The following is a 12,823-nucleotide window of genomic DNA, read 5'->3' as shown; positions in this document are numbered from 1 at the left end:
GAGTCGGGTGCCCTAACCACCTGGCCATGAAGGGCCAATTCTAATTAGTTGATGGTCATTGACTGCAGAAGTGTCTTACGGGATGAAGTTGTAAGGTCACCGGTCAAAGTATTAAACTATCATCCCATAATGTTTGGTCGAGATAGGCCCCACAGCAGCGACCTAGCAGTAGTTAGATATGGGACAAATAGACAAATACCTACTGGTATTAGTCTACACAACGATAACAGAGGTACTACTGGTATTAGTCTACACAACGTTTCACGTTTCGTTGCGATATATATATAGTAACTTTGGAAATATGGTACATATCGCTTTAATGAAGTTTCCGTCAGCTCTTAACAAATACACGGCTATCTTTTTGTGTAGCAGCCGTTTTAACTGAACTGTGTATTTATGCCACCATTAGGTACCACTGGAACTACAACATGAAATATTAACATGCAATCTTCTATGAGTGGAAACATGATATCGTCTTCAAAACAAATCAGTTTGGGATTTTCTTTTCTGCAAAGGTAAGCTTGTTCTATTTTTAAGCCCGCATTTGTAATTGCGCCTGTAAACGTCTCCTATACTTTTAATTGTGTGTGTGTGTGTGTGTATTCACAACTCTAAAATGTGCAAAACTCAGATAATAATGAAATGCATACTTTGCAATAGCGTTTTGTATATTCACCGTAAGTATTCAGTACTGGTTGTTCTTGCTGTTGCCTGACAATTGGTCAAACTTACGTGCACAAAATGAAGTTGTAAAACAAGTTGAGAGTTACTAAATGGCTTGTCTTCTATAACTTTCCATTATGTATACGATATGAATACGTGCAACTACGAAAACTGATGTGAGACATAAACAACATGTGCTACCATGGGTGTATTACGAAAGCTGAATGAATGTATATGTTTAATATTGAGAGGTGTAAAAAAATGTGTGTGGGGATACAAAAGCCACGGAGGATTAGAGCGCTGCTTCGCTGACTACGTCAAGGTCGGCACGAGATCAAGAATATTGCAATAAGATTTATCTAACTTATCTCTATTTCAATGAAAACTATATTTCTGGAAGTTCATAAAATTTGATATTTACCAAACTTATGAAGCATTCCCTTAGGACTAATCCATGGTGGAACAATTCCCTTTACACTCATTCATAGCATACGGGAGCCCAAGAAGGAAATATTCAATAATCAGAATTCTAGTTCATAAGATTGTAGTTTCAGATTTCGTGAAGTAACGTGCGACAATATTGTCGTTTCTACTTTATTAGCGATTAAACATAAACCTGTTTCACGAGTAGAATTGTGTTGTAACAGCATACTTTAAGGTAGTCGGATACACGTTTCATTTGAGAACTATTACAAAAGCAAGTCAGATATTTACATTACTTTAGTCCAAGACAATAAATGTTGCGATGGAAATTGTCTTACCACTCCTGGTTGCATATCCTCGAATTCCTTAACATGACTCACACTAAGATAAGACTCGTTTTGAGCGTGTTACCATAAACAAATGCTCACCTTGAACGATGCTTTCGCGTCAGCTACAGCTTTTTCAATGAAATCGTCCGAAATTTTCCTGGAAGGATGTTCATTAAATACTGAATTCATAAGGGCAATCTTAGCAGCACTGCGTCTTGCTTCTGCCTTTGTTGGGCAATTCTGTAGTGGAGAAAAAATAGTGAGGGAAACGAATTCCAGTTAATAGTGATGATCTTAATAGAAACGTTACTAACAATCGAATATTTACATTGAAATTTTGACTTGTGATAGACAAACATGTTTCTTTATAAAATACTTTAACTTATATGAAACTTAAATATTAATTAATTTGATGCTTTTATTAAACTTCGTTGACGCCACATGCAAAAGAATACAGAGGTACTATTGGTATTAGTCTACACAACGATAACAGAGGTACTACTGGTATTAGTCTACACAACGATAACTTTTCTACGTTTCGTTGACGTCATACAAAAAATAATAGAGGTACTACTGGTATTAATCTACACAACGATAACAGAGGTACTACTGGTATTAATCTACACAACGATAACAGAGGTACTACTGGTATTAGTCTACACAACGATAACAGAGGTACTACTGGTATTAGTCTACACAACGATAACAGAGGTACTACTGGTATTAGTCTACACAACGATAACAGAGGTACTACTGGTATTAGTCTACACAACGATAACTTTTCTACGTTTCGTGGACATTGCATAAAAAAATAAATGTACTACTGGTATCAGTCTTTACAATGATATCTTTTCAACGTTTCGTTGTCGTCATATACAAAAGAATACAGAAGTACCAACTACTGGCATTAGTCTTCACAAAGATAACTTTTCTATGTAACTATTTACTCCGTACGCAATTAATCCTCACTGTGCATCTGGTAAATGATAAGTTTTTTTTTTGGTATATCTACATAATAGGCTATCTGCACTCCGTCCATCGCGGGGAATCGAACCGCGGATTTTAGCGTTGTAAGTCCAGACTCTTAATGCTGACCTACCGGGGGACTGCAAGGAATAATAATATTAATTATGTGGTATTGCGTCACAGCATCTGAAATTATCTTTGGCAAGTGTGGTATGTCTTTTTAAATTATTTTTTTAATTTACCAGGCTCTATTTCACAGACACAACGCCCACTTTCTCTTTCTCAGGGTTTGACACCAAGGCAGCGCCCTTAGTTTCAGTTTACTATAATGACTTTAATGTATAATTTTATTTTGTTACAAAGCATTAGTCGTAAAGATAACTCTGCATTTCACCATCTGATCTTCTAGCTCTTCAAACATTCGCAGGTCACACAAATCTAACACGATTGGTGTATGTTACCGTACAGCTTCAATTTAATGCTCAAGCGAATGCTATAAAGTTGAAAAAAGTATGCCTTGCATACGACCATAACTCCATGTGAACGACAAGCAAGGTTGTATAAAATATCACATTATTTAACTTAACGTCACATAATTCTATGTCAGCGTCAGAGGGAGTTGCATCTATATCTAACAGCACACACTTGCAGGGAAAATACGCACAACAACAACAACAAAAAAAACAAGACAAAACGCCACAAATAACTATTTTCAAGGGATACGGGACAATATTGAACTAACGCCCCTTTTTTGCTGTTAAACATTAAGAATATAATTCATTCTGAGAAATCAACGTCCAAATCATAAGTGAGAAGTGGAATGTCTTTTTGTTGTTTTTTGTTGTTATATTTTGTTCATGCACAAATTTCCCTCAAGGATTTGGTTTTAATTTCGCGCAACGCTACACGAGAATTATCTGCGCTAGCCGTCCCTAATTTAGCAGTGAAAGACTAGAGGGAAGGCAGCTAGACACCACCACCAACCGCAAACTCTTGGGATACTCTTTGACCAACGAATAGTGGGATTGACCGTAACTTTACAACGTCCCTACGGCTGAAAGGGCGAGCGTGTTTGGTGGGACGAGGATTTGAATCCGCGACTCTCAGATTGCGAGTCAAGCGCCCTAGCCACCTGGCCATGCTGGGTCTTTCACTCAAGGAAATTTCTACCAGTTTTTCGGCATCTTCGAATAACTAAATGTCTCCATCAGGAAAGAAAATGCTTTAATTCTCTGGCGAAAATGACATCGTTGGAAGAGTACTTGTTTCTTGAAGTATATCTTATTGAAATGTCGTTCTTAAAGGACGCTATTATTACTAAATAGTTTCTGAAAATCACCAGTTACTTTTCTAAAGGTATCCTGTCTTTCGTGGTGTATGTAAACAACATCGATATGCCCAAGCTCCTAATCATATTTTGGCTTAATATTAACAACATGGCGCGTAAAACGATTGCATCATCAGCTGTCGGAACATATATTCTTCTAACTAACTTGCATGTTAGGTGTACAAAAAAGTTATTATTATGACATCTGCCCTCAGCTTGGCCTACCTTTATATCATCATAGAATTCATTCAAGGAAATTCATTCTTTGGAAGTTTAATTAATATTCATAATACGCCCACAATGGCAAAGATATAGACATTAATAAATGATCCATTTCAAGCAAAATAAAAACGAAATATACTCTTCAAGAACAACTTTATTGCACTCCTTCCGGAGCAAAGGTGGTTACACTACCTAGATTTGAGATGCAAGGTCAGAAAATTTATTTTCCATTTGCAGGTCAGTGTACCTTTGATGAAAAGTATCAAAGCCAAATCTCCCAACATAAGACGACATACAAGCATCGTCCTGCAGTTGCTCCCGAATCATCTATTGTTTTGAATTTCGCGCAAAGCTACACGAGGGCTATCTGCGCTAGCCGTCCCTAATTTGGCAGTATAAGACTAGAGGGAAGGCAGCTAGTCATCACCACCCACCGCCAACTCTTGGGTTACTCTTTTACCAACGAATAGTGGGATTGACCGTCACTTCATTAACGCCCCCACGGCTGAAAAGGCGAGCATGTTTGGTGTGACGGGGATTCGACCCGCGACTCTCAGATTGCGAGTCGAGCGCCCTAACCGAATCATCTAAACAATGCTGCAGTATTTAGTTGAAGAATAGGTTAATATGATCCTATTGTATTGAGAGTGTCCCCGTGATGTCCAGGCTGCTGCTGCCAGATTGTATGCCGAACAGTTAAATGTCATTTTTCTTTCCAGATAATAAGGACCCTCCTCCCCCTTCCCCAGTGGCATAGCGGTATTGTCTGCGGACTTATAACGCTAAAATCCGGGTTTCGATACCAGTGGTAGGCAGAGCACAGATAGCCCATTGTGCTGCTTTGTGCTCAACTTAAATAATAAAAGAAAAAGAAGCACAAGAACAAGGAATGTACCAGCGGCTGCGTACTATAGACTAATTTCCATATAGACGCCGTGCGGGCATACCAAAAAAACAGCAAATAGTATTGGAAATGAAGCTGCCATATTGGCATTTGTCAAAATTGGGCAGCAATTTGTAAGCAACTAAAATTCACAAACAATATTTAGTATAAAAATGGTAATCTTGTAAACAACGACAGCAACAAAATAAACAAACAAACGAAAAACACAAAGCGTTGATAAGCCATGTATATACAAATGACAGTGGTATTTCCACTGCATTTGTTTTCTACTTATCTATATGACACTAGTTTGGAAATGTCCAAACAATTTATTTAAACCTAATCATACTTGGAGAAATATTCAGAGGTGACCTTCGGACGTATGCTCTAAGTGAATCAAAAGGTTAGTAAATGATTTAAATAGATATGGTTAGACAAGTTAACTGTGCAATGATTATTTGTAAATGCAAAATTAACATGACAATAAAGTAAGACTTTATGAATAATTCAGGATAACTAAAAGTAAAAATGCATTTTTATACATTTTAAGAATGGAAATTAATGGCAATAAAGTATTTTTTTTGCGATATAAAATAAAAATAAGCAAATAAGTATAAAAAATAGAAAATGGTAGAAAGTAATCGACCAACCATAATCTTTCAGTACAGTATGAAGTGCAGGAACTACACTTCTATTAGGCCTCTCCACTGAATAAGAACATTGAAAACGCTTCATTCGACCGTGAGTTTTTAAGTTCAACGTTTAATAAGATGAAATTAATTAGGCGGAATAAGACACAGACAACTCCTCCGGCCATAAAGATGATGGATGAAGGATGTAACGTGATCCTGGTTTCTGAATCATACAATCATCTCTTTTTCAAAAGCCTAACCAAGTAAACGCAATGAAAAATGAGGAATAAGGTTTGTTGCTCACGGTCCGCAACTGGGCTTTGTGAAAGATTATCGGCCATTTATCATGAATTGTTTGTTAAGTCTGGAATACAAAAATGTTATCCAACAGCAACTATGGCGTTGCGGTTTTAATACTTGTTAAAGGAAGCCGTTTTAACATGACACGTAGATAGTTTTATATACGTGAAGTGGTATGTACGATCAAATCATTAGTAGACTCCACTAATAAATATTACACGACCTAATGAAACGCAGACACATATAGATGGATGGGTTTTGTAATAACATAAATTTTGTTAATGAAGACTGTCTATTTATGGAGAGACTAAGGTTGAACATACCTATACATCAAACTAAACATAGCTTGAGGGTTTGAACCCTAGAGGCAGATGCGTATAATAAGCATATTAACCTCAGCGAAGAATGTTGTCCAACACTTAGAGTAATTAGTACATTTTATCCCTTTTCAGAATCTTTTTACAGAATTATGATATCTATACAACAATTTCTTTTCTTTATAGCGATTAAACCACCTGATTTGTTTATTTTAATTTATTGCTGACTTGAGGTCCGTGTAAGTAGAAGTTACCTTGGAAATAGTCCTATTTGTACTAAAACATATGACATATATATACATATATATATAAATTATACCATAACCAAGCCTTGTCCACTTTGTAAGCTATCCTTAAGCATTTTATGTTTCAGAGAGTCGACTTAAATAAAATAGTAATTAATCAGCAATAATCATATTACTGAAAAACAAATGTGTGTAATGCAATTTTCGCGATGGAAATCATTCTAAGCATTGTAATCACGTTGATAGAGTAACTTGGTTATCATCTACACACATACACGTACATCAGTCTTCTCTATCCGATGGAAGCAGTTTACCTTGGAAGTCTCAACAATCTTTGTATGAAACTCATGAAACAAAAATAAAACTTGAGAAATTCCAGCATGCTTGTACCTTTTATCCGCTTGTGTGGAACTAGCAAAGAACACGTTAATAGCTGTAGAAAAAACTCGACTAGCAACTGGAACAATGATGGTTTAATAAGTAGGTTCACATGTTCTATTATACGGGTGATTACAATAGGCTGATGGAAGAGCACTTTACTAATATAATAGCATTTCTCTAATAAGCGTTCAAGTAAAAAAAAATAATAATCCAGAAACATAAAAAAAGAAGCGAAATAGATGTCTTTCTTATTATATTTTTGATCTAGGAAGCTTTTCTCTGAATTTTTTTCGGAACTCTACACAAATGTTGTTGTGATGAGTATTGATCATTTTAGGGTAGGTAGCGATTACTCTTAAAAAACGCAATGGATCCGTTTAAAAATGCTGATCCTGCGATAAACACTTGTACTGTTATTTCAGTTTAATGAAAAGTGCCTTTTTAAGTTATGCAGAAAATTAACCAACACTATTACTACCCTTTGGTTCAAAATCTAAAGTTAAATGTGTTGATCTGCAAGCTAAAAATTCCAAGCTAAAGATAGCCAATATAGTAAATATTTTGATTTCGCTAAATATTAAGCCTCTTACGTTTCCGAAATATCTATACAAGAATGTTATGAATAAAAGATTTAGCCAATTCTGTAAAAGTCTTATTGGTGAGCTTATTCTTGCTGGCAAACTTTGTTGTCAGTTTATGGTAAACCAACTTTTACTGCTTCTCAGTTCGAGATCAAACCCAAGATCGTCAGCACGCAAGCTAATGTTTTACCAACTGAACCAAAATCATCAGCCAATTAACTACTGCTATCAAAGCATTCTTTTACCAACCCAAGTGATCAATAAAGCATGGTTACGCTTGTTGTTCAACGTTGTAAACAAGTTAGGTTCATTATGTTAGCAAACTATAATTATTTTTGTTGGTAACGTTTGTTGCCAATGTATGATTATTATTATGGGTTAGCTTTATCCGTAGTGTATGCATGGTTACTTTTTCTGTTAACCGCTTTTGTTGGTTGTGCACGAGATATTTCTATTAATTTTGTGAAGGATTTGATCCATCCAGGAATCTTTTAATAATCTGTTGTGTGGGCTATTTTTCTACTACCCATATTAAAGCGACCTTAATGTCCTTTTAGAGGGATTCCAGTTTCTATAATCTCGACACTAGTTATTTAAGGGCCCGAAGAGGAACAGTGTGAAAGTTGTATAAATATATTATGAGCGATTGTACTTTTAAAGCTATTCCTGGTATAAATATTATTTATTTTTTCATAAAAATTAAGCTGGCTGAACACATTAAATAGAAATACTTGGCGAGATCAAAGAGAGCCTAAAGAGCGGACACACAGATTAACATAAATATAAACAAAACAAATGAATGGTTGAGAAGATAAACTAAATAATGGCTGGAATGACGGATGAGTTGGATAACGGACATCACGTAAAATTTATAAATGCATACTGTCAGAAATGTATAAACAAACAAACTTACGGTCTGAAAGAAAGAGAAAAAATAACGAGACGAATATATTACAATGTGAATAAATGTACAGAAGGTTGGATAAAGGAATAAACTTCCAGTTTAACAGACAGACAGATGTTGGATGAACATGAAATCAATTGAATGAATGAGCGCACAAAATGACAGTTTGTTAGTGAATGATTCGTATGACCACAGACAAGAGACAATAGACAGTAATAAAACTGAAATAAAAAAGGAAAGGGGAACAAAGATAAATAATTGAATGATTAGAAGAACTTATACCAAACGGGCAGGAACAACAGTAATATATATACAATACAGGAAGTGATAGCACGACTGTCTAGGTGAACACAAAACGATATAGGTCATTGTCTTTACAAGATTAGCTTCTTTAAGTTAAAGTTACAGAAATTTAGAAACAAAAAGCAAACGATTCATCGGTTCACATAAAGGCAGATGGATTATAAACTGAAAAGTTCAAAACAAAATGCGCGATGTATAAATAACTGTTTATTAAATTTGGTATATATATATTTTTTATTTTCTTCCCAAAACGTTTTGTTCCTAATATCGGTTACCTACTTACTCATTTGTTGTTTGTTCGTTTGTAATTAAGCACAAAGCTACACAATGGGCCATTTGTTCTCTGCCAACCACGGGTATCGAAACTCGGATTCTAGTTTTGTAAGTCCGCAGACATATCGCTGTACCACTGAGGGTCATACTTATTTCTAAGCAGATGATTTGAGGCCCGTGTTCGCTTATAAGCCAACAACCAAAGATTATAATACAGCATGTCTCATCAATAATGTAGGTGAATTATATGTAAATTTTAATATATATATTTATAAGAAGTCGCCAGAAAATTATAAGTAGCCTTTGGCCCTCACCTCCCGTAATCAGTCACTGGTATTATAAAAACTTGAAAGGCTTCACTCACTACCGCCGGTTACAGAACAAAATTGAATTTGATTCGGCACCTTATTTGCTATGTTAACCTTGACCATTAGATTCAAAACTGAAACGGCGCCTTTCCATGATAGTTATATACAAGTCTATTTCCTATTTAAAGAAGCCCTTCAAAATTCGGGGCACATGCCCCCAGTGATCTCACCCAGTTTCGCCATCTATGAGTGACGAAACTGTATAATATATATATTACAATAATGGCCGACATTTATAAATAGCAAGTATGAAATATATTTAAGTAAACTTGCACGTGGATGATATTTAAGACGTACATTAAAACAAACAAACCAAAGTAAGAATATTTTTCAACGTAAATTTTATGAACACTTAAAAAGCTGTCTATGGTATAACGAACATTTGATAAAGAAAAGAGAGAAAGAAGTGGTATAATTCATAGTTATTTATTATTAAATTATATTCAAGTATGTTTGAAGAGCAAGTTATCGAACGTGAATAACATATTGTAATATTTCGTTAAGCTCTGTGGGATTGCGCTTTAGGCCTGCACATGGAATATCCAGTTTTCTACTCTACTAAATGAATTATAATTTCTCCTATTGAAATGTATTAACCTATGATGGTAGGTTCAGTTAAGACATATCGCTTGCTAAACTGTCCTGTTTATAGGTGCCGCAGATTGAAATTTCTATCTGGCACTTAAAGAGACCGGCATGGCCAGGTGGTTAGGGCACTTGACTCGAATTTGAGGATCGCGGGTTCGAATCTCCATCCCACCAAATATGCTCGCCCTTTCAGCCGTAGGGGCGTTATTATGTGACGGTCAATCCCACTGTTCGTTGGTAAAAAGAGTAGCCCAAGAGTTGGCGGTGGGTGGTGATGACTACCTGCCTTCCCTCTAGTCTTTCACTGCTAAATTAGGGAGGGCTAGCTTTGCGCAAATTCAAAACAAACCAAAAGCTGGCCCTTAAAAGAAAAAAAGCAGATTACTTATTTTTTTTTGTTCAAGTCCAAAATACCTTTTAAATTTTGATAACTGAACAATTTCTTGTCGATACATTTTGCGCTAAAGTATTTAAATATCAATCTGGGGGTATTTAAGACATGTACATTTTATTATATTACGAAATTATGCAAACAAATAAGTGAGTATTTGTGATAAAGGCAAAGCTTCAAAATGGGCTATCCGAACTGTATCTGCTACAGGGATCTAACCCAGAATTTTAGAGTTGTAAAGCCCCCGTAGTAAAATAAACTAATATATGAATCAATGCATTTTAATCTTTATAAGCAAGAACGGCATATTAAAGTATATATATATTCATCACTGGATTAATTTTAAATTCTGATTCATGTAATCAGCTTGATTTGATCAGAAGTTAATAATGAATACGTTAATAGAAAATAGTTGACAAAGTCGAAGGTTTTCGTTTTCTTTGATAAAACATTTGGCGATAGATTTTATAAAATTATATTTTGTTGCTTAATGATAATAAGAAAACCAATTCTAAATAAACAAGATTAACTCGTGTCAAACTGCACGTGACGGACCTAGATTTCATTACAGGTGCGGCTGGACCTTGACTGATTTATTTCTTGAAATATATCACGCCACTACATATAATAGGCGGCGGTCCCGGATCTGGTTTCAGGTGCATTCATGGCAGGCGTGGTCGCGATCTGCCAAAACATGACAGATTACTACCGGTCACACAGTACTCCGGACATCACCGATTATAACCCCGAACCGCTCTTTCTGGTTGTAGGTGGCTAGCGTTGGATGACACAGTGGTAACATCAACGTTAAAAGCCGTTTTACTTGCAATGATGAGTTAATAAATAGCCAATACCATTCCAAGTAAAATAGGAATCAAGTATTTGTGACCACCCTCCCCCCGCCACCATCCTCTAGCTAATATTAGATAATTATGAGTTAAAGTCTTCAAAAGACACCTTTATTTAAAGTTCACTGTATAAGAATAGACGAATAGTAAACTTTTAGATAATTATGAGTTAAAGTCTTCAAAAGACACCTTTATTTAAAGTTCACTGTATAAGAATAGACGAATAGTAAACTGTTAGATAATTATGAGTTAAAGTCTTCAAAAGACACCTTTATTTAAAGTTCACTGTATAAGAATAGACGAATAGTAAACTTTTAGATAATTATGAGTTAAAGTCTTCAAAAGACACCTTTAATTAAAGTTCACTGTATAAGAATAGACGAATAGTAAACTTTTAATCATTTGATCAAAAGTTAATAACGAGTATGTTAATAGAAAATAGTTGACAAGGTGGAAAGTTTTTGTTTTCTTTGATTAAAACATTTGTTGATCGATGTTGCTTTAAATTTTGTTTTCTTATGTTCATTAATTAACAAAGCCAACATTAATTAAACAAGAAGAGCAAATGATAGTTCTAGATTTCACGCTATTCGACAATGAAACAGAAAAAAAAAATAGAATAATAAGAATTAAAAGTTTAAGCTATATGTATAAATAACCCTTAAATCAGTTTTTGCGTTATCTTTCGAAAGGAAACTATTAAATTCCACCTCCATATATTGGGTGGAACGCTCGCGCAGAAGAGGATTTAATGAACGATCTCTTAATGCTTTATTATAATGCAGTGAAGATAACATTACAATAAAGTGAAGCGTCGAGAATCCGATAAATCGAAGTCGGAATCTTGAGAAATAGAAGTAACAACAAAACTGCATACAGGTTAAGAGACTTTACCTAATCTTGGATGCAAGCCACATTGATTACTTATACTTTTACTCGAAGTACATTGTAAATATTAGCTAACAGATTTTCGGTACTAATGAAGTTCATCGTACGGATCATCCTCGGCTTTAGGAGCTCAGGCGATAAAGTCTGGCACTGTGCGAAACCCCACTCTAAAAGCTCTAGAGATATTAATGCACAAGTCGAGCGGCTCTTCAGAGCTTAACAATTCCCACGCTCCTTCCCTTCCAAGATCGAGCCCACCTGGAGTTAGGAAATCAAGTTACTTTGCTTCAACGCCGTATATAGTAACACGTTTCTTTTTAACTTTATAGATATATCATCTACGTCGAGCCGTACAAAGATCGGCCTGCAGTGAGGGATATTTTTTTTTCATCATCTACGTCCAGCGGCCTGCAGTGAGGATTTTTATTATTATTATTACCTACATCCAGTAATTTCACACTAAAAAACAACTCTTGTTGTTCTTGGACATTTTGTCCACGTATTATTAGCGATGCATGAAGATCAGAACCCTTTTGTGATAATGAACACTCAGAAGCCTCCTTTTCCATTTTTCAGGCAACAGAGAATGAATATTGTTCTATAAAGAGACGAAGACAAAAAAAATAAAATTCGTTTTTAAGTTACTCCACGAGTTTACAACACTCAATCACAAAACACGTAGAACACTGAAAATAAGGGCCGGGCGTGGCATAGTGGTTAGCGTATTTAGAATGCGAGTACAAGGATTCCTGGTTCGCTTCTTGCTTTGGGGATTTTTAGGTTTCATAAGATTAGCCTAGAAATTGACAGTTGGCTTGTTCCTTTCCTCTCGAGTCTACGAGTTCAAAAATCGGCATGGCTTTGCGCAAATAGCCTTTGTGTAGCTTTGTTCTAAAATCTGAACCGAACTGCTTTCCTTGTAACACACAATCAGGCAGTGAAGATACTGTTGCGTCAGCGAGTCACATGACCACCGTGACGCAACGTTTCT

At 35.6% G+C, this 12,823-nt stretch overlaps 1 protein-coding gene across 1 annotated transcript in view; it reads right to left on the bottom strand.

Moving 5' to 3' along the window:
* Positions 1-12,823, bottom strand: part of LOC106470923 (LIX1-like protein) — a 74,324-nt gene that overhangs the window by 2,869 nt on the left and 58,632 nt on the right. Inside the window, exon 3 of the mRNA XM_013931503.2 lies at positions 1,515-1,655. Within this exon, the coding sequence (XP_013786957.1) occupies positions 1,515-1,655 (141 nt within the window). The remainder of the gene's footprint in view (positions 1-1,514; positions 1,656-12,823) is intronic.

The sequence above is a fragment of the Limulus polyphemus genome, unplaced genomic scaffold (assembly GCF_000517525.1).
Source record: "Limulus polyphemus unplaced genomic scaffold, Limulus_polyphemus-2.1.2 Scaffold108, whole genome shotgun sequence".
Classification (NCBI taxonomy): domain Eukaryota; kingdom Metazoa; phylum Arthropoda; class Merostomata; order Xiphosura; family Limulidae; genus Limulus; species Limulus polyphemus.
The sequence above is the reverse complement of the archived record's forward strand: the minus strand, read 5'-3'. Positions and strand labels throughout refer to the sequence as shown.